The 22539-nt window shown below is 36.5% G+C and overlaps 1 protein-coding gene and 2 long non-coding RNA genes across 8 annotated transcripts; 1 reads left to right on the top strand and 2 right to left on the bottom strand.

Annotated features, from left to right (window-relative positions):
• Positions 1-1038: 1038 nt before the first annotated feature.
• Positions 1039-21898, top strand: LOC133862668 (uncharacterized). Of its 6 annotated transcripts, none has more exons than XR_009899270.1 (5): positions 1040-1760; positions 14498-14661; positions 15285-15334; positions 17759-17805; positions 21002-21898. It is a non-coding gene; the product is annotated as an uncharacterized LOC133862668 (long non-coding RNA). The 6 variants fall into 6 exon arrangements; XR_009899269.1 differs by lacking the exon at positions 15285-15334 and having other exon boundaries at positions 1044-1443; positions 1548-1760; XR_009899272.1 differs by lacking the exon at positions 15285-15334 and having other exon boundaries at positions 1039-1760; positions 14520-14661.
• LOC133862840 ((R)-mandelonitrile beta-glucosyltransferase-like) lies at positions 5942-7678 on the bottom strand. Its single transcript, XM_062298721.1, has 2 exons — positions 7079-7678; positions 5942-6984 (listed from the first exon to the last, which is right to left on the bottom strand). Exons 1-2 carry the CDS (start codon positions 7599-7601, stop codon positions 6053-6055), a joined length of 1455 nt encoding a protein of 484 aa, XP_062154705.1. The 5' UTR covers positions 7602-7678; the 3' UTR covers positions 5942-6052.
• Positions 10159-13335, bottom strand: LOC133862841 (uncharacterized). The gene is made up of 3 exons (XR_009899325.1): positions 13230-13335; positions 12570-12626; positions 10159-10457 (listed from the first exon to the last, which is right to left on the bottom strand). It is a non-coding gene; the product is annotated as an uncharacterized LOC133862841 (long non-coding RNA).
• Positions 21899-22539: the final 641 nt, after the last annotated feature.

The raw sequence follows: 22539 nt of genomic DNA, 5'->3' as shown, positions 1-22539 counted from the left end.
ATACAGGTTTAAATAAATTAAAATACCACAAGTTATCCACTAGACGACACACTAACATCACCAGGATTCGTCTCGTTAGCCTATTGAGAAGATGTGTATCTTTACGACATTAACCGAATAATATTTAAATCATTAATTAAGCAATAACACATTTTCTTCTATTGATATTAAAAATACGACTCAATAAAGGCAATTGTCATAAAAATATTTTCTTTTATAATCATGGAATTTTATAAATTCCTGTATCACAAACTATACCTCTAATCAAAATAATTTATAAAAATGATATGTGATTTTTATGCAATTTACAAAAACTTTCAAAACCCTTGTATTAAAATTCTTTTTTTTTTTTTTATAACTCCGTGGAACAGATACGAATTAATTAAAATCACTAGGATGATAGAAACGTAGCATGAGAAGACTTATTATGAATAAAATGGGAGAATTTAGAAGGTCCAAGAGTAAGGTAATAAAAGAAGAAAACCAATGAACATTGGGCTAAAAATAATTCCATGACTAACCAAAAGAAAGACAAGATTGATAAAAAGAAACCCACATATTGCATAAAAAAAAAAAAAAGACATTGTTCATGGTTATCCTAAGGACCACCAATGGCATCATCAAAAGATAAGAAGCAAAAGAGAGAAAATGACTAGAGAGGAAAGATAAGGACCTTGTTCAACACAAGAAATAAATGCAAGATGCTACGTCTCCCGTAGTCCATAGAAAAGAAAAGAGTATGGAACAAGAAAAACACAAATAATCTATGTTACCGCAAAGAGTAATTCACTACTACCTAAAATTAATAAAAAGTAAAATTTTTAAATGGTGGTAAATATTACTCTACCACCGTAAATAGAAGGAAACGAAAAGAGCCAAAATAAATGATAGAGACTACTCAAGCTACGGAAATCATACAAGAAACAGAGAATAGAAATAAAAATAAAAGGAAAAGGATGAAAAGGACAAGTCATAGACTCATAATTGCCTTGTACCGGAGAAAAGAGAAAGAAAATAAAATTTAAAGAAAAGAGAAGAATTCATCAGAGCGCACACACCGGGTTAGCCATCCCTGCACTTTAAGCTAAAATGGATAGAAAAAAACCCAAAAACGTCTTCCATCGGATTATACATCCTAATGCCGGAATACATACAAGCTGCAGTTGTGAGCAGTGCAACGCTACCTGTGGCGTTGCACTGCTCATACATCTTTTTTTTCTTCTTTTTTTATTGTTTTTTTTCGGCGCGAAACTGACGGATGGGTTGTTTGTTTTTCGTTTTCATTTTCCTTTTCCTCTCCTCTCCCGCTGCTTTCTCTCGTCTGCGTCTCTGTCTCTCAAGGTCTGTTGCTTGTTTTTATTTTTCATTTTCCTTTTCACTCTACCTTTTACTTTTCCTCTCCTCTCCCGCTGCTTTCTCTCGTCTGCGTCTCTGTCTCTCAAGGTCTGCTCTTTCCCTCATCTTCTCTCTATCTCTCAAGGTCTTCTCCCTCTCTCTCTCTCTCTCTCTCACTCGATTTATGGTCTCTCTTCTCTGTTTTCATCCAGGACTCGTGACGAAATCGTCTAGTTCGTGAACTTTGTTCTTAGCCGCACAACCCATCCCCTTCCCGGCCCCTGCTTCCCATCGCACCACAGAGAGAGAGAGAGAGAGAGAGAGAGAGGGAGAGAGAGCCAAGAGTCTGGGAAGAAGAAGAAGAAGAAGGTGAAAGGAGTGGGTATCTTCAAAAAAGCACATGGAGAAACGACAAAGCTAGCTAGGTAAGATTCTTCGTTTTTCTTCACTTGTGAAATTTTTGTTATGATGGGTCCATACTCTTAATGTTAATTGATTTTAAATTTTAGTGGAATTTGGGTGTTGATTTCGTTGGATGTTTAGAGGGGTTTTTGATTTGCTCTTTGATATTTGGATTGAGTTTGCTTGTTCTAATAGTAATTTTGAGTATGCTCTTGTGAATCATCGATGAGTTTTAGTGCTTGAGAACATATTTAGCTTCAATGAGTTCTTCATGGGTTAAGTTTGATGGGTAAATGATTTGTTGGGTTTCTATGATTTGTTCAAATAATAGAGATATGTGTGTTTGTTTAATTTTTTGGTTCTTAATATTTCTGAATTAGGAGGTTGTCCAATTTTCGTTGCTTTGTTCCAGAATTTTCCTCTGTTCATGCTTATTTAATCATTTCCTTCCATTTCCACACTCCAACGCCCCCACGTCGCCCACGATCCAATTTCACCATCTTTCTTTCTTTGTTTTTTTTTTTTTTTTTTTACTTTCCTTTGAGAATTCGCAATGGGTGATGGGTGTAAAATCAATAAGGCAATGACAACTACTCCCAACCTTTTCACCTTTTCATTATGATGAGGTTATTTTACTGTCTATTTCTTGTTCTGAGAAATAGAAGAGCATAATATGGCTGTTGGCCAATATATATTGTCCTTGTATTAGGAATTCAGCAGATCTTTTATCTGCAGCTGGTTATGATTGGACAGAATAGATCAATCAATGAGTAATAAATTTTTTTTTCCCCGAGTAAAAGATTGTCATATAAAGATCATAACAATGGCAGTAAAGCAATTTAGATCAGTTTGATACATCTTTCAATGGTGCATGTTGTTGGCAAATTGTTGTTGTCATGTATAACTAGTAAAAGGAACTCTTGGAACAGTGATAAGAAAAAGAAAAAAAGAAAAGTGAAATCATTCCATTTTAGATAGGTGCAGCTACCATATATGCTCTTTTAAAATTTGGGTTAAGGACACCAATATCAAAACAAAGAGGATGATAATCAGTGAATCTGAAAGAGAAACAGTAATTGGAGGGGGGGAGGGAGGGAGATGGAGCAATCGAGATGCAGGCCAAACTTGATGTCATCATCAAGAATGGCAGCTGGTTCTGGCCTCATGCCAGGTCGAATGAACTTGTTGAAGTGCAGAGTAAGCTGTTTGAAGTTGAGATTGGGGCTACTGACCTACCTATTTGGAATTCTAAGAGTGATCAGTATAATTGTGCAGATACATGGGAGCTTTTGAGAGAGAAATGGCCAGTTGTTGGATGGTGGAAATTGATTTGGTTTCCTAATGCTATTACTCGGCATTCCTTCATTATGTGGCTTGTCTTCTATGATGCTTTAGTCACTAAACAGAAAATGAGTGGCTGGGGGTATGTGGGAAATACTTTATGCCTTTTCTGTTAAGGATGTCAAGAAAGCCGTGAACACCTTTTCTTTAGGTGTAGTTTCAGTCGGTGGATATGGACTAGTCTAATGGCTGATTGCTTTTTTGGCAATGTTCCTCTAGATTGGGATAATATAGTAGCTTGGTGTCTAAAGTCTCTTCATGGCAACAGTTTTCGGGCTTGTATGGGGAAATTGATCCTTGGTGCTACTGTGTAAAGTTTATGGCGGCAAAGGAATGCTCTTTTGCACCATAATTCCCCCCACATAGTTGGCTGGTATTAAATGGGAAGTGCGCTCGAGGCTTTTGGCTAGAGGGCAATTTAAAGATCTCCAAGAAAATCTGCCCCTGGTGCATAAATGGAACCTGCATGCTTTGTTATCTTAGCCATTGGTTGGTTGTGTTTTATTTGATTGCTGATTAATGCAGTATTTGATTGTTCTTGTGTTGTCTCCCTCTGTCATGCCTTTTTGGGATGCAGGCTCAGTAAGAGTGTTTTGTTTGTTGGTTGTATTTGTTGAACCGTGATCCAGTTTTTTTACCGGAGGGTTGTAGAATGTGCTGTTTTTTTCGATGAAAGGTTTATTCATCAAAAAAAAAAAAAAAAAAGAAAAAAAAAAAGATTCGAACGATCGATATTCATATGAATTGAAGAAGATGCCATTGTTTCAGTAGGAATTGAAGTCTCCATGAAAAACAATTGGTTGGTTAGAAGTTGGTTGGTAGAATAAAATGATAAAAAGTAGGAAAGAGAAAAAAAAATAAAATAAGAATATAGAGTTAAGAATAAATAATCGGATGGAGTGTCCATTTTAAAACCCGTTAGTTAAACTAGATAAAGTGAATTTTGATTAGTTATTTTAAATTGAAATATACACGATCCAATGTGAGTCCTCTCAGAAACAAGGACGACTAAAGTAAAATAGACAATGAAAGTCAAGCTTTTGGTCCTACCAATTTAGTGAAAGAGAGAAAAAGGATGGCAACCAGGGGGTCACGGACTCACGTCCATACATTGAAGGAGTAAAAGAAGGAAATCCAAACAAACAGACGAACGTGTCCTCGATTTTTAACAGATAGAAGAGAACAAAATAAAAGAAATAAAGCGAAAGGCCTGCTGCGGTGCTCCAACAATAGAAGAGAAAAGAAAAGAGACCAGAATATTACCTGCAGTGTCCCTGTGTGCAACAATGAAGAGGCGGCTGGTAGGAAAAATATTTTATGAGCTGAGGAATGAGAGTGACGGCTAAGAGGGGCATTTAACTATTTATAGGGTTAGGGTTTTTCTCACGAGTAAGGGTGGGTATTGGTTCGGTAGGCGGTTAAGTCGGTTAATTCGGTCGGTTAACCGACTTTTGTCGGAATGCAGTCGGTGAATTTATTTCGGTTAAGCGGTTAATAGGCGGTCGGTTAAGTCGGTTAACATTCGGTTAATATGGGTAATGAAACGACGTCGTTTTGATTTTTTTAAAGAAAAAAAAAAGAAAAAGAAAACGATCAAACAATCAAATGTTTCATTCTTACTAAAACAACGTCGTTTCGTTTTATGTCGGTTTGGTTAATCGGTCGAAATATAAGGCGGTTCGGTTTGGTTGAGTCGCTGAACTGGCTTTCGAAACAAAATTTTATACCGACTACCAAACCGAAAATTAGTCAGTAGAGTCGGTATGCGATTGATGGCGGTTCGGTTCGGTAAGCGGTCTGTAGTCGGTAAGCGGTAGGCAGATAATTTGTCCACCCCTACTCACGAGCATTCATAGTGGATCGTCTAAATTTCAATCTAAAATAGCTAACCAAAATTCACTTTATCTAGTTTAGCTAATGGGTTTTAAAATGCATCATTTATCCAATTATCTAAATTTATTTCTATTTTATTAAAATAAGCATTTTTAAATTATTAACTTTTATTTTTTATTTTTTAAAAAACCCATCTCCACCGCATCTCCGTTTCCAACACTCCCAATTGATGTTAGAAAAAGCCCAAAAAATAAAATTTCCATTCTCTTCCTCTATCACCCCAGTATTGGGAGCCCAAGTCCATCAGGGAAATCACCACCGTAGCTGAGGATTTGGAGGTGGTGGTGGGTGGGTCGGGTGTCGAAGGATTTGGTGAGAGACATGGGGAATTTGGAGGACGGCCTTGCGAGTAAGCTTATTAAGGTTTGGGAGATTTGGGAGAGGAGGAAGGGGTAGGAGACGACGACACAGAGAGACGCGAAGACACAAAGAAAAGGAAAGCTGAAAGAAAGAAAAAAAAAAAAAAATACGACGGAAAGAAACAATAAAATAAAGATACACGCGTGAACAGTGCAACTCCACAGTTAAAGTTTTATTGTTTACAAATGTAAGGAAAATCTATTTTAGATTTGGTTTACATAATTGGATGGAGGGCTTTTTTTTGCTTTGATTATCTATTATATTAATATAAAATACTAAGTATAAAGAGACATTCAATATTGATATGAAATTAATAAATATAAAAGCAAATATTTAATAAAATATAAAATCGGGTATTCAATAAAATATAGAAGCGGGTATTTAATATAAAATCAGGTATTCAGTAAATATAAAAGCGATTATTTAATAAAATAATAAGATATTAAATATAATATTTTTTTTTTAATCTATTCTCATAGATTACAATTGACTGTTCTACTCTCAAAAGAGGATCAGGGTTATTACACCAAATGAATTGTTAACTTGTTAGTCATAGGAAATACTCCATTTGATTTGATAATCAGCCTGCAGTATGGTGGAGAAAGAGTAATAACAGGTCCAATTTGAAGTTTATTAATATAAATAAATTAAACAAAAATAACAGCATACATTTATCACAACACTTTTATTGTAATTATTATCACTTGCTTCCAATACATATCTAGCCTCTTGTTAAAAGCACTTCATTCACCAAATTGTTCAAGTTGATGGATGAAGAACCATTTGGACCCGTGGCCTCTTCGGCCAAGTCTTTCCACTCCAAGACCTTTTTCTTCATCTTCTTACCCATTTCTCCTTCCATCAACTCTCTCACAAGCTTTCCTACTTCCTCTCTGTCGGCGCCATTATTAATCTCCATGCCAATGCCCCATTCGTTGCAAGTATACCTGCAGTTCATTTGCTGATCCGCAAAGAAGGGCCAACAAAGCATAGGCACTCCCGCGCATACACTTTCAGCGATTGAATTCCACCCACAATGCGTTAAGAACCCACCAATTGAGGGGTGGTTCAACACTTCCTCTTGAGGGCACCAACCGGCGATTAGACCTCTGTCTTTTGTTTCCACCATGAACTCAGGTGGCAAAATCGCTGATTCACCCACAACTAAATCAGGCCTGATTACCCACAAAAATGGGTGCTTGCTATTTGCAAGTCCCCAACCAAATTCAATCAGCTGAGGTTGTGTCATGGCAGCTATGCTGCCGAAGTTTACATACATCACTGAGTTGGGTGCCTTAGTGTCAAGCCAATGGATACACTCAGTTTCTTCTTCCCATAGACTGTACTCAATTGACTTCAGAGGGTCATTGGGTAAGCGATTGAGAAGTAGTTGGAGAGGGCCAATGGAATATAGGCGAGGAAACATGGGGGAGAGAGCATCCAAAACCTCTTGCTCTAACGCATCAAATGTGTGAATAATTACTCCCGAAGCTTTAAGAGCAGTGTCTGCCGCGTCAACGGCAAACTTGAACAAAACATCATTTGGATCTGTAGTTCGAACGAAGCTTGGGAGATCCCTCAGACGGATGTGGTTCATACCTGGAATCCAGTCTATAACTGTGTCCAGATACCCATTTGTTAGATAGCTCTCATCTGCAAAAAAGCAATAGTTTTAAGGTTGAAACTATGCAATTAATCACAATATTACATGATTTCAGTAGGGTGTATATTGCCTTTTTTTCTACACCTTTAAGTGGAGTGAGGCCTTTGTCTCTGAGAGGACGAAACTGCATAGTACTCATTAAGCTGCAAGCAGGGATAGGGAAGAACATTACAACAGGGATTCTGAGTTCTTGAGCTGCTGTGACAGTGAATGCATTGAAACCATCTGAGATAATACAAGTCACAGGAGGATTGTTGGAAGTTGCAACGTTGAGTTTCACAAGAAAGTCAGAAAATGGAGCTAAGAATCTTTTCATAGCAGAATCACAAAGAGAAGGGATGTCTTGGGTGGCATTTGAATCAGATGGAGGGAGACCGTCTGGAATGGTTCTGAATTGGAAGTCAGGCAAGCCATCCAAAGAGTTGGGACCTCCAGATTTCAGAAAACGTTGGTGGTTAAACTCAGTGTTCACAAAGGTTATGTGGAAACCTTTATGATAGAGAAGCTTTGAAAATTTGAGCATGGCCTTTATGTGGCTTTGAACTGGGCCTGGAATACAAACTGCATGAGGCTTATCAGCTACTGCTGTCTTGGAATCCATTTCCATCTTCTCCTTCTCTCTTTCTGTTTAGCAGGTGTTGATACATATATATGCTGGCTGTTTCCATTGCATCTCCTTATAAAACCCCATCTGCCATTCAGCAGGTGATGATACATATATGCTGGTTGTTTCCATTGCATCTCCTTATAAAACCCCATCTACCATTCAGCAGGTGATGATACATATATGCTGGCTGTTTCCATTGCATCTCCTTATAAATTCCTATCTGTCATTCCTCGATTAATGGGAACCTTACAGTCCCAACTACCATATTTATCTCTAGTTTCTAGATGCCATAGCAATTGGCAAGATCGTCCCACAAATATTGTGTTAGCAGTAGGGCCAGCTCAATGTTGTAATATTTTTTTTTTTAGAATTTTTTTGGGATTTAATGGACAAATCTAATATATGGATGAAATTGAAAAAAATTGAAAGATGAATACAATAAATAGATATTTTTTAAAGTTTAAGAATATAATTGCAAAAATAATAAATTAAGAATTTTGACAGGATTTAACGGACAAATCTAGCATATGGGTGAAATTGAAAAAAATTGAAAGATGAATACAATAATAGACATTTTTTAAAATTTATGAATATAATTGCAAAAATAATAAAAGATCTTAAATGTTAAGTTTATTTTTTTTTTTTAAATTAGTTTATTTTTATTTTTTTTTGACATGTCCAGACAAGAAGGGGAAGAAGCCACTTCACAAGGTGTAATCTCTAACCGATTGAGCTGGGGGTGGGCAAAACCACCTCGCCCCGCCTCTACCAATTTTCACATTGATATTTGCGGGCCGGTTTGGATTTTTGCGAAACCGTGTGGGGCGGGGTGGGGAGCAGGTTTAGGATTTTTTCAACACCGGATCTCCGCACTGCCCCACATAAACCTAAAACACCTAAGAGTTTGATGCTCAATTTGCATAACTTACACATACAAATGAGACATGAGTGGACCACTTAACATATCGAACTGAATGAGTTGAACACAGTAGCTCATCATGTCAAACATCAGAGCTAGGAATGTCATTACCTATGTAGTGCTAAGACAATGAGTGGACCACTTAACATACACATACAAATGAGACATGGGTGGACCACTTAACATATTAAATTGAATGAGTTAAACACAGTAGCTCATCATGTCAAACATCAGAGCTAGCAATGTCATTACCTATGTAGTGCTAAGACAATGACCTATACATCAACCCTGGGCAATTGCGTCATTAACAGAAATGGCCACGCACGTGTTTTTGGGTTGGATTCATTATGCATGTAACCGTGCATAATAAGACATGAATGGATAAAACTTCAATAAGCCAAGTGCACACAATGCTACAACATAAATGTATAATACCTATGGCAGCATTGACATCATTTGCGGTGGTTGGACGGATTTCAGCATTGCTCGGTGTAAGTAAGCACACCATAAATGAGCAAACTGTCTCGGCAGATAGTTGCCCGCTAAAGGTACTTGACTTTGGCGGCAATAAGTTGGTGACCTCTCATGGAATGGTTTCCTCAACCATATTTACAATGTGCCCTAGATCTTCTTGGACATACATTCGAGTGTGAGTGTAGCTCCCCACACACAACACTGGGCAACGCTAGAGCTGCTTTGAGTCAAAGCGGCTAACGAGGGACATAGCTTTACGAGGTGGCCAAGTCTACCACATCGAAAGCATACCCGTAATTCTACACAACACCAACACCAAAGCGTCGCTTCCCACAATTGGTGCACCGCGTGACACTGAAGCGGCCCGCAAAGACATCATTTTCTCCAAGGAACTTAGAGCCACAACCAATAAGTTGCTTCTTCGGCGATCAGGAAGCATAAGCTCCCAATGGCATTGACCATTTTCTACTCAATTCATTCGTGGTCGAAGGTCCATCAATGAGGAATGCCTAAACTACTACTAACGAACAATTTCCTCGACAGGGAGGGGAGGAGGTAGAGGTGCCTAGAAAAACTTCCACCTCAATCACCCACTGAGGAATCATTTTCCTCATTGCGTATCGACAATGCTTGTCTTGGCGGCATTACTTGTCTGTACAATGAAATGCCACATGGACAATACTGCGTAAAGAGGTTACATGCATCACAACACCCATGAAATGCACCTAAAAAGCTTATTCTAACCCGTTCATCATCTAAGCGATATACTCTACACGATCACATTGAAGTTAATCTACAATGTGAAAGTGAGAGGTAAGCTAACTATACGTAAATCAAATGATATGCATCACAAAATCCATGTAATGCATATGGAGTATTACATTTTAATTTTCTATCTTTGTTGATTCTTTTAAGATTTCCTACGGCTCTTTTGTTATTATTAGACTCTGACACAACCCTAAGGTTACTCTTAATGCTTTTCTAACAAACCTTAGGACTAACTGCTCTGATACTATTTGCTGAGACGACCCGTGTTTTTTTTTTTTTTTTGAAAACATACAAATGGATCTTCACAGTGGCACGACTACATGTCGCTTAGCCAACATATGGCACATGCCCCATAACATGCACCTGATAATCAGAGTTACATCTAACAGCGGAATATAATAATCAATGTGCAACGGAAAACATATTATAAACGAAAATACATCTAATACATAACAGTTAATTACAACAAGAGCCATTTACCAATCTATCTATTTAAAGCTTATAAAACATATTACACTAATTACATACTAAAATACAAGCTCAACAAATACGGATGCCACGTAGGACATGAGCCATAAATAAAATACCCAAAATACGGATTACCCTTGAGTCCGCGACTTATGACTGTCGCGATATGCTCCAATCATAGCATCCCAAACGCTGGGTGGACGAGTCAATATCTATATCCGCAGAACCTGCAACCAAATCATCAATGTTTGTACGGTTGCGGGGGTTGCCGCATCCGTACAGGTGGAATTATGAGCCCACCGTCTTAGCATAAATAAATACACTGAAACCTCAGATGTATACTATTCACTGAGTTTTCCCAAAGAACCAACTTTTCTTTTTCTAGTCATGCTTACACTATAACAGCCACCAATTTTATGAACTTTTGTTTGAAAACCCCCATAGCTGATATAGCAAATACCGACTAATAGAAAACATTTAAACATAGTAGACAGCTAAGATTATACGTAGAAGATTCGTTATAAGAAACAATGACATTTAAATCATGCGACTATCCGATAGAAATATACATAAGTTCTTTTCCATTGAACCTCTTATGCATACTAATACGTCTAGCAAAACTACTCATTGTATAAAAACATCATACTCATGAAATCAATGCTAAACATGCTCATGTAAGTTTCGGATGTATTCCTATAGGGCGTTGGTCCCCTAATACTAGTTCATGCGTATATTCCTAAGGGGCGTAAATCTCCCAATACTAGTTCATGTGTACGTTCGTATGGGGCGTAGATCCCCCTAGGGCTAGGGTTGGCAATTCAGGTCGGCGGGTCGGGTTCGTGTCGACCCGGCTGACCCGATTACACAATCGGGTCTGACACGAACCCGACCCGATTATTAATCGGGTTGAACTTCTGAACCCAAACACGACTCGCCTGCGAGCCGTGTTACCCGAACACGACCCGGGTAACACGTTTACTTTCAACCAAACATTGAAATCTAAATCGGTGAATGAGTGAATGCTTGATTGATCAGAGAAGTAAAGAACTGAGAAGAGAACCTAATATTTATCAAAACAAAATTAATACAAGCATTACCAAATCTAATGGAAAATTCACATAAATCGGCACAGGACCTAACTACTGAAGGGTGAAAGTTGTGAAACACTGAAGTGAAAATCTGGAAGAGATTCAAGAGAAGATGAGAACCCGAGAAGTGCGGCCGTGCGGGAGTGCGGACGACGGGCGTGCGCCGTGCGGGTCAGTGCTGCTACGTCGACTAGCGGGCTAGGGTTCCGACTGCAGAGTGCGGGCGACGAGCGTGCACCGCACAGGCAGTGCGGCTACGCCGACTAGCGGGCTAGGGTTCCGACTGTGGAGTGCGGGCGACGGGCGTGCGCCGTGCAGGGCTGCAGGCCAGTGCGGCTACGCCGACTAGGGGGCTAGGGTTCCAATTCGTTCTTACTTTCTCAGCTTTCTCCAATTCTCCGTTTCTAGATTCTTCAATCTTCATTGTTCTTCTACAGTCAACGTTTTGTGACTTACTGACTTGGCTTTCGACTTTTTCGGACTTCGGCCTTTCTTCCTCTTTTTTTTTTTTACAAAAAAAAAAAAAAAAAAAAAAAAAAAAAACCCGTGTCTAATCGTGTCATAATCGGGTTGACCCGATTATGACCCGAACCCGATTACAATAAACCCAAACCCTATTTTCCCGTATCGTGTTCATGTCGGGTTCGCGGGTCGTGTCAAAAATTGCCAACCCTACCTGGGGTTTATGTCCCCCATTAGTTCATGCGTGTGTTCGTATGGGGCGTATGTCCCCCACTAGTCCATGCGTATGGGGCGTAGATCCCTCTGGGGCGTAAGTCCCCCACTAGTTCATGCGTTTGGGGCGTAGATCCCCTTGGGGCGTATGTCCCCCTCTAGTTCATGCGTTTGGGGCGTAGGTCCCCCCACTAGTTCATGCCTATGGGGCATAGATCCCCCTAATAGTTTGTTTATGCGTTCATGTTTCATGCTCAATGCTCATGCTCAAATATTATACATTAAATTTCATAATCATGCCTTTAACACATGCTTTCTTTATAAAACATAAACAAGTCATACATATCATTTCTTAGACAATTTGCATAACTTAAATCTCTAACTTATACTCACTCTAAAATCACATATCATATTCATACTTGAAAACATCATCATAATTTCAATATACTCAAAATTACTTAAATAATCAAAAACATATCATAATCAACATACAGTTGGTTTAGGATTATAAAACAATATGTATTTTACAATTCATCATATATGAAAAAAATACTTCTCAGTGAGTAGAATACTCACCTTGGCTGCGCGGATATTAAGCACTAGGTCTCCTAGACACCACCATGTAATGCATTACTGTAAAAACAATACATTGCACATTATTGACAACTTCTAATATTGGACTCACATTTAGTTCTTAAATTGCTTAAGAGCTAAACCATAGAAAACCCATAATATTTTAAGGGTTCCAAACGTCTACCCATAAATCCTAGACACTAACTAAAACTCAAACAATACTAACCCAAAGTATTTACTAAGGGTTAGATATTAAAATTACCATTTAATTATTTGCTCATAATATTAATTACTAACCCGTAATTAATTTCACTAACCCATACATTATTTTCACTAACACTTTTATAAAAATATTAGCCCTAAAATTATATTCAATAATCTCTAGATTATTTCTCACTAACATTTTCTCAATATCATTTACTCTAATATTATGTTCATAAATCTTTTTACATCAATTACTAACATATTAACATAATTTAGCTATCTAAATTTTAATCACTTAAAACTCTCAAATTAATTTAACCCATCAAATTAGGGTTTCCAAAATTAACCCATAATTTATAAAACACTAACTTAATCACAACAAATATTAATCTCACTAACATAAACACTAATATATTTAAAATAACATTAACCCATAAATTAGGGATTAAAGGAACTTACCCAAAAATTTACCCAAATAATACTTGGTGTTTGGAGAATCTTTACAAGCTCCAAATAACACAAAGCCTAAAGAAAACACTATATCAAACTCATATTTTGATAGATTTAACCAAAAATCTCAAAATATGAATTTAATATATATATATATATATATTTTTTTTTTTTATTTCTTCCTTTGACTTTTCTTCTTTTTATTATTTTAATGGCCATTTGGCCATTCCTTCTCTTAATGGCCGTATGGCCTTTTAATTTAAAGGCCATAAAGCCTCTTATCATATCTGATAAAAAAAAAAAAAAAAAGCCTCTTTTCATATATATATATATTATTTTATTTTCAATTTTCTTTCTTAACTTCTTTTATAATTTCTTTTTCTTTTCTATTTTTTGGTGAAAACGTAAATCGAGTTTTGTTGATGACGTTACTGAAATTGAATTTGAGTTTTTGATAGATCACAATTTTTATATGAAAAATCAAAGGAGAGAGAGAGAGAGAGGCGTTCCGCCTCTTTTAATTAAATAAGGCACTCAGTGCCTTTTAGTTTCATGAAGGGCCCTTCATTGACGCTGCACCCCGTTTTGGGGCGCAAGGTGTGGGGCGCATGCTGCCTCACACCATTCTTAATATATATATATATATATATATATATTTCTTCCTTTGACTTTTCTTCTTTTTATTATTTTAATGGCCATTTGGCCATTCCTTCTCTTAATGGCCGTATGGCCTTTTGATTTAAAGGCCATCAAGCCTCTTTTCATATCTTATAAAAAAAAAAAAAGCCTCTTTTCATATATATATGTATTATTTTATTTTCTAATTTCTTTTATTTTCAATTTTCTTTCTTAATTTCTTTTATAATTTCATTTTTATTCTATTTTCTTTTATAATTTCTTTTTCTTTTCTATTTCTTTAGACTTAAAAATATTCATTTAAATTTTTTAATGACACTAAATTAATTTTAATCAATTATTTACTTAAATTTATACTTTTAATTATTAAATAATGTCCTGAACATTATACTACTAACTCCAAACGGTGCGTTTTACATTTGGTTTGAAGTTTGATAAATCATTCTGCATCCTGAATGCATACAGTGCGTTTTGCTATTCTTTTTTTTTTTTTTTTACTGGAAGCTTAAAGCTATTCATTTAACCCTAATTTCCCAAAAAAAAAAAAAAAGGTAAAAAGTAAAATGTTGTCCAGCCTCTATTCTGAGTATTCCCTAATCTAGAATATTCTTCACTTTTCTCATCTTCTTCTTCCATCTCAGACCATCTCCGTCCTCCTTCTAGGGTTTGCGGAATGGTGACTTTGGAGAGCAAAAGCTTGATAGGCCTCGTGAATCGGATACAGAGGGCGACAGGCGTGGTGGATTTGCCGAAGCTCGCTTCAAGACCTTCGGTTGTGGCTCCCGGATTGTATCCTCGTCCATAGGTTTGTGTTTCTCTGTTACTATAATTTCTCTAAAATTTGTTTGGTTCATGAGAAAATCAAGGAAACAACAAATTCGGTGATTTGTTTTGATTTTATTGGCTTTGGTTTGAATCTGCCCCGCCCTGCACGGTTCCATTCTGTAACACGCGGTTCACGGGTTAAGAATTTTCAACCCGCAGGGGTGTGGGGCGGGGGCAAAAAGGGCGGATGTAATGACCCTGATCCTCTGTTAAGGGTATAACAGTCAATTGCTATTTATGAGAATAGATAAAAAATAATAATAATAATAATAAATTATTATATTTAAATCTTATTATTTTATTGAATACCTGTTTTTATATTAAGTATCCGCTTCTATATTTATTGAATACCCGCTTTTATATAAATACTCGCTTTCGTATTTTATTAAATATCTACTTTTACATTTAATAATTTTATATTAATATTGAATGTCTCTTTACATTTAATATTTAATATTTATATTTTATACCCAATTTTAGTCTTACTTGTAAAAGCCCTAACCGAGAAAACCCTAACCCTATAAATATACCCCTTAGCCGCCGGCCTTTCTTCTTCCCTCAAAACTTTTACAGTCGCCTCTTCCATATCGTGAGCCACTGCAGGTATACTCTTCAAAATTTTTATTGTCGCCTCTTCCATTTCGTGAGCCACTGTAAGTATACTCTCTTATCCATTTGTTCTTCTTTCTTCCATTTTCTTGATTTAGCCGTAGAACATGTGTTGTCCCTTTTCATTGCTTTCTTTTGTTTGTTTTCCTGTTTGTTAACTAGAGTGTACTGTATTTAATAATTCCAATTATTTTTGATTGAAAAAGCTCTATTCTCTCTCCTCTTTGTGAATTCTTCCCTGTGCAAGCCGACATGGGAGGGAAGCCTCCCCACCTTTCCCTGTAACCTCCTCCCCCTTCCTTGCAACCCCATCTTTCTCTCCTTCTCCTCTATCCGCCCGTCCTACTAGCCACCCAAAACCCTTTAGAGTTTTCTCTCGTACCAACCAACCAAAGCTTCAGGCTCCTTTGAGGTTACTTTCATGCCGGATCTTTTTTTGGCTTTTTATCTTCTCGCTCTACTCTCAACCTAGAGCTCACCGGTTTATCCCGTCTTCTTCCACCGTGTTTTGTGTGTTTTTTGGATGGTTTTGTGGGTCGAACTCTTAGGATCTAGATCTACACTTCCTGGCCCATTTTCACATGACGTGCACCTCACCAGTGGGTTCGCTAGCGTCCTCCGAGTTCACCAATAGTCGTCGTGCTTCTCACCGCTGCCCATTCGCCGGAGCGTCCACTGCACGCGCTAGGAATCTTCCTGGCGCGTGTGGACCACGTCTCCTCCATCCGCCTCGCCCCATCACGGCTTGTGGCGTACTTCGGCGGCTCCAACGTCTCCCACTGGCGAGAGGCCTTCCTCTGGCCGCGCATGGCTCTCACGCACCACCAGAGGCGGCTCCCACTCCCCTCCCCTCATCCGGGCCTCTGTTGTTGGTTATTTTCCTGTAATTATGTTGTTGTTGTGTTTTGTTTTGGGCTTTTCAGGTTGTGCAACTGTTCTTCTTCTGTTTATGGCAGTGCTTGTTTTCTGGTTGGGGCTTTTTGAGCCCTTTTGCCATTTGAAACCGCTTCGTGCAGCCCTTGGAAAGGCCCGGCTTGTTTGTGATTCTTCTGGAGTCATGGGTGATCACCATTGCCTACTGTTACTTGTTTGTTTTTGTGTTTGGCTGCCTTTTCTGTTGGAGTTTAGTTGATTTGTTGTTGTTCTTTCTGGGTTAGTTGTTGGGGAGCCCACCCCTTCTTTGTTTGTAGGATTCTCTACTTCTTCTTCCTTTGAGATCAGACCTTCCCTATAACCATTTTTCTCAATCAATTAAAAAAAAAAAAAACTAGAGTGTACTGTTTTTATTTCTTCTTTTCTTTTCTTGTTGGATCTAACCCGTAGCAGCCCACAACCTTGTCCTTTTCTTTCTTCTTCTCTCCTAGCCGTGAGCATAGGAGTAGCCCTTATTTTTCTTCTTCTTTTCTTGTGAACAACATGTTCCCACGTCCTTGTCCGGCCTGCTTTTGTTTCTTCTCCCCTTTGTTTTGTTACTGCTTTTTTTTTTGGTCTTGGTTCCTCCTTTTTGATAGCAAGACATGTCTAGTTCTTTTGTCATTTTCTCTTCCTTTCAAAAATTGGGAACTTGCTTATTATTATTTTTATTAAATGTTTTACTTTTGTTGTTTTCTTCTTTCTTTTTGTCTTTCATTCTACAGATCTACTACATGCCTTGTGGTTATTGCTTTGTCCTTTAATTCCCTTTTAGTTGCCCCATCTAAAGCATGGTTTTCTTTTGTTGATTATCTGTTCTTTTCTTTCTTATTTTACTGCTCTTTCCCTTTTTCCCTTCTAAACCCAAAACCATCCGTAACAAATATATGTGATTGGTTTCCATTATTTTTCCCTGTACTTAATGCGGTAGGTCATGTGACGAAATTTTGTGCTCCTTCCTATTCCGCTTTTCTACCTTTTCTTTCTTTCTTCTTCTTTTTTTTTTTTTTTTTTTTTTTCATGGGTAATTGATAATTTCGTATTGTATTTTATGGAACTAATTTAACTACTAATAATATTTCAATATGCTTCTAATAATTTATTTTGAGTATATGTATAATTTTGTGATATCTAAGTTTATCAAAATTACAGTTGTTACAAAGTGTAAAAGGACGGGTATTGATCAGCCCTAGTATATATTTTATGGAGCTACTTTAACAACCAGTAATATTTCAGTAATTTATATGTATATATATAATGAGGTCTGTCTTCTTAGCACATGCCGCCTTTTTCCTTATTATATTAACAACATGAAACTTTATCAAATTATAAGACTCCAATAGAAAATATTTCTTATGATATTTGCCTTTATTGAATCATATTTCTAATAATAAAAATATGTTATTTCCTATTTAATAGTTTAATTATTATACGGTTAATGTCGTTAAACGTACCTCGGGAATTCATTCTCAATAAGCTAGCAAGAAAAACCATAGTAGCATCAGTATGGTGTCTAGTGTCGAGTTGTAGTATTAATTTGTTGGCACCTGTATCAGGTGACTAGCTAGTTGTCAAGGAAATTGGTTTAACTGCATTCAGAGAGGTAATAGATCCTCTACCCCTTCTATAATTATTTTATATCATATTATTTTATCCTTGGATTCTAGCATATTTACCAATAATTATTCTCGTTTTGTATTTCAAATTTACGTTGATACATGAAGGACATTCTTGAAATCAATGGTTTTAAGAAAAGTTTTAGTTATAAATGACTTTCTAATTGTAGTAAATTGCTTATTTGGTTTCTGAGACGGGAAGTTACTACTTTTTAAAATTAATGAAAGACGAGTGTAAAAAACCCTCTCACACGTTGCCTCAAGAGTTACCAAGCATAGTGAAAAGAATAAGAATAATTTATGAGAAGGAGAAAGATTTTTATAAATGAGGCTTGTGTGTGGAGGAGACTATTATTTCGGCCCCAGATATATTGACAGAGATTCACAGAGGATTAAGCTCAGTACCGTTGCTTGAGATGGAAACGCAACTGCTGAAGAACGTTGAGAATGCGGTCATCCGTCTTTAGGTCATGTTAAGTGCACTTTAATTAATTAGCTGAAAGGGCAGGCCTGCGGCCACAGTTACCTGGCATGGTCATAGCAAAGACTGTGCAACCCTAAGTACACAGGGAGTAATAGTGTACATGTGCCCTAAATATGAGAAATTTTATTTATCAACTAATAATTTTATGCTTTAAGCAAAATGTCGAACTTATATTCGTATTCTGAAAATTTAGATTTCAAGTGTGTTTTAATAATTGTTTTGAGGAAAATGAATTTAACTCAACCGTTTTATGGTTGAGGGTTACCTTACTGAGTATTTCTCGCTCACTCCTTATTTTGTTTTTGTTTTCAAGTTATAAGCAGAGAGACCTAGGTGGCCAGAATGGGATCTAGGCTAGCATTAGGACATTGCATTTCAGTACCTTAATAAGTGCACTTGCACGATAAGTTTAGTTTTTCTTGTGATTTTCGTTTATTGAATCAAACATAGTTACTCTTTTCGAAATACTCGTTTCCGCATTTATTAAAATTCTAAGTTTAAAAGAAATTTTTTATTTTTTATTTTTTTCTAGTAATTTAATTAATTCAGCATCTTAGTTAGGTTATTTGGCAGACCGCACTTATCAAAAAAAAGTTAGGTTATTTGGCAGACCTTATAAATCTTTGCGGTTTTGTGTAAGGAAATGGACGAACCTAACCCTAGCGATTTGGGAGCGTTACAGAGAAAATCCACCCCACTCTGTGCACACCCCTAAATTTTTATTTTTAGTTTTTAACATGTCCACACAAGAAGAGGGAGGAGAGATACGAACTAGTGACTTTCATTTTATAAGGCATGATCCTCAATCGATTGAACTATCTCTTGAAGACTGCACATCCCTAAATGAAGCTACCCCTTAAAACCAAAATAAAATTAGTTAACACTGTTAACATGCGTAAGTAAAGATAACTTTGATATGCCTAATATTAGCGAACCTTCTTTTTATTGTTTAAAAAAAAAAAAAAGAAAAAAAAAAAAGGTCAGTGTATTAACTGTGCAATGCTCGAAAACTAAGAAAAACGTGTGGCTTTGGAGTTTGAAACGACTAGAAAAGTCAGCCATTTTTTTCTTCTTTATCCCTGACAACACAAAGTGTTGTTTGAACCAATGAGCATAGCAAAAGATCTGCGATCGTAGAACTGTCTTACCGCGAATAGAGGCCGGAGGTTAGAGCTGGCTAGTGGTCCAGCGAGCGAACTTGTAGCAGTGGTCCTCAACTCCTACTTTCTAGCTCCTAGAAAAAAAAAATGCGGTTCATTTTAGATACTGGCATATCACGTGGAACGTAGGGTGCAATAAGTGTAAGGGAAATGATTGTTACACTACAAGAGTACATAACAAGTGCACTCATCCCTTCACATGAAGGTGGCCCAGTGGAGTGCACATGTTGTAACAATAACATTTCCCTAAGTGCAAATCCTAGGCTCACGTTCCTGTGTAGTACATTGAAGTAATTGAGAACAATGAGAATTGAGAAGTAACTAGATATTTCAAGAATGAAGTGGCAAGTCTGGACATACGTGGGGCGTTTTATGTGTAATAGTTTGCGTTTTGATACTTTGTTAACGTTAACGTGTGTTTTGTTTGGGTCTTGACTCTTGTATCACTTAGAGTTTATGAGGGTTGAAAGGGTAAAGTGGATGACAAAGTACTAAAGTTAGTAAAAGACAAATAGTTTTGTTTGGTTAGAAAGTGAAGTGCATACCAACTACATTAATTGTTTTGGTTTAATAAAACTAAAATTGTTTTGTTTAATAAAAATAATATTGAGGGTATTATAATAAGATAGTTAATTAGTTATTGTAGGTTAATTAGTAGCTTTTGTCTTTGTTCCAAAAATTACAAATGGTTATTAGCTTATTTTATATATTTAGGCCTCATGTGAAATGCGCAATGAGTATTCTTTTAGAAAAATGAATAGTAATTATTGAGAATGAATAATGAAATAATTATTCAAATTCCTTAGTTTTGTGACAACACATGCCATAATTAAAATTGAACCAAAATTACTAAAAAAAACCTTACATAATTTCTTATTTTTTTTAAAAAAATATCAAATATTTTAAAAAAAAAATTTGGGGTGGCCAATCACCCAAAGCAAGCCCCGAGGTGGTGCGACCACCCCCGAGGTTTGTTGTGAGTAGCCGGCCATCCATTAGGGTGGTTAGCCACCCAAAGATCTAACCATTTATTTATTTATTTTATATATATATATATATAATTTCTTTTTGAAAAAAGTTGTCTATTTCCTCAATAACTATTCCTCTCATTTTTTAGAGGAATCTTCGTAAGGAATAGTTATTCTCATGAAATAGCTATTTCTATGAATATGTCCCTACCAAATAAAAGAATATATATTCCAATGGAATAGTCATTCTATTCCAATGATTTATTCCATAAATTAAACGAGGCTTGATTGTTATAGTAAAATACGAATCACAATTAGTTATTATATATTTATATGTTGATTTTTTATATGTTATAGTAAAGTACTAGGTATTGGCACGATACATAATTATCATTTGCAATTTATAACATATATGGATTAATATTGTATATTAATGAATAGATGTTTGATTTAATAAATTAGTCTAATATAAATATATATAACTAATTGACATATTAATTTATATAAGTAATATTAACTAATAAGTTTCGTTATAAAAAAGATTAATTATCTCTCTCTCGACTTTCTCTAGAGAATCCTTTCAGAAGAAATTGCTTGCCGGGGGAGGCCGGCTGGCCTCCCTCCCTCCGGTTCCCTGTGTCCCTTAGTCCAAGAGGAGGGTAGTTTTTTTTGTCAGCCATTAGGGCTGTGATGCTTTTGTTCCCCCTGGTTGATCCGGAGGTGGCTGTCTTTCCCCTAGCCTTTGAGGCTACGGTGGTTTGTATTTGTGTTTGTTTTTTCTTTCTTGTTGTCTCAGGCAGTAAAGCTAAAATCAAGGTTTCCAGCTTGGGGAAGTGGTGGTCGTTCGTGTCTTTTAACGGTGGTTTTGGCCAGTTCTTTATCTGTTTTTCTTGGATTTTCGAAGCCAGATCTACTCAACCCCGTTGCTTTTGTCAAGACACGCGCCCCTCAGCCTCGTTCTTCTTCTTCGTCTGCTCCCGCTGCTTGAAGCACCGGTCATGTCGGTGGTCAGAGTTCGGTGCGTGACCTACACGCGCCAGAGAGCCTATTGCTTTCTGACACGCGTGATGGCCATGCTCCGCATTTTTCTGGCCGTGCTCGATGAGGATGGGGGCTACGATGGCTGATCTACGGCTGGGTGGTAACGGCACATGTCATCCACGCGCCACCGTAGCTGACGAAGTCCGCCCCTGCCTTTCTACCGGCAGCTTTGTTTTTTGGTATTCTGTTTTGTGTTGTGTATTCTCTTGTTTCTCCTGTACAGTTTGCTTGTGTACTGCTCATATTTTATTAGAATTTGTGTTGGCTAGATGCTAGATCGGCCCTCTTTTATTTGAGAGTGAGCGTTAATGTAAGAGATGTTCAAATGTAATTCTAGTAAGGCTTGATGTCTCTGCTCAAGCAATTGTTTTTAATATCAGATCCTTCTGACTTAGAATTTAAGGGTGACTACCCTTATTTCTCAAGATGTACTATTTGCAGCATTTATAATAGCACATGCTATTTGTTCGAAGAAAAAAAAAAGTAATATTAACTAATTAACTAGTAGAGTAATAGGTTAATAACACATGTTTAGTAAATAACTAATTAATGTGTTATATGTTAGACTGTTAGTAACATAGTTACTAATTGATATATTAACATTAATATGTGATTTATGAATTATATGACTATAATTTATAGTTATAGCCTTGTAAGCTTTTATATATATATATATATATGATTGTTTTATACTTAATCATATCACATATGAATTGTCAGATCATATCCATATGAATTGTTATATTATATTATATAATTTACATGATTAAATCATACTTAGTCAACAATCATACAAAATAAGTGTTGTTGATATCATGATATAAATTATGTGATTATTGCATAATTTAGATTATATAATGAAGAAACATTGCACCGAGCCGCCATCACTATATTAGTACATCACCGAACTTCTACGATTTACTACTATATAAATTGTTATATTAGTTATAACTTATAACTTATAGGTTATAACTTAATCTTTATAGTTTATATCACTATGAATTATATACATATAAGTTATGAGTAATGATTTAGGAATTATGTGACACTATGTGACTATAATTTATA

The sequence above is a fragment of the Alnus glutinosa genome, chromosome 3, assembly GCF_958979055.1.
Source record: "Alnus glutinosa chromosome 3, dhAlnGlut1.1, whole genome shotgun sequence".
Lineage (NCBI taxonomy): Eukaryota > Viridiplantae > Streptophyta > Magnoliopsida > Fagales > Betulaceae > Alnus > Alnus glutinosa.
The sequence above is the reverse complement of the archived record's forward strand: the minus strand, read 5'-3'. Positions and strand labels throughout refer to the sequence as shown.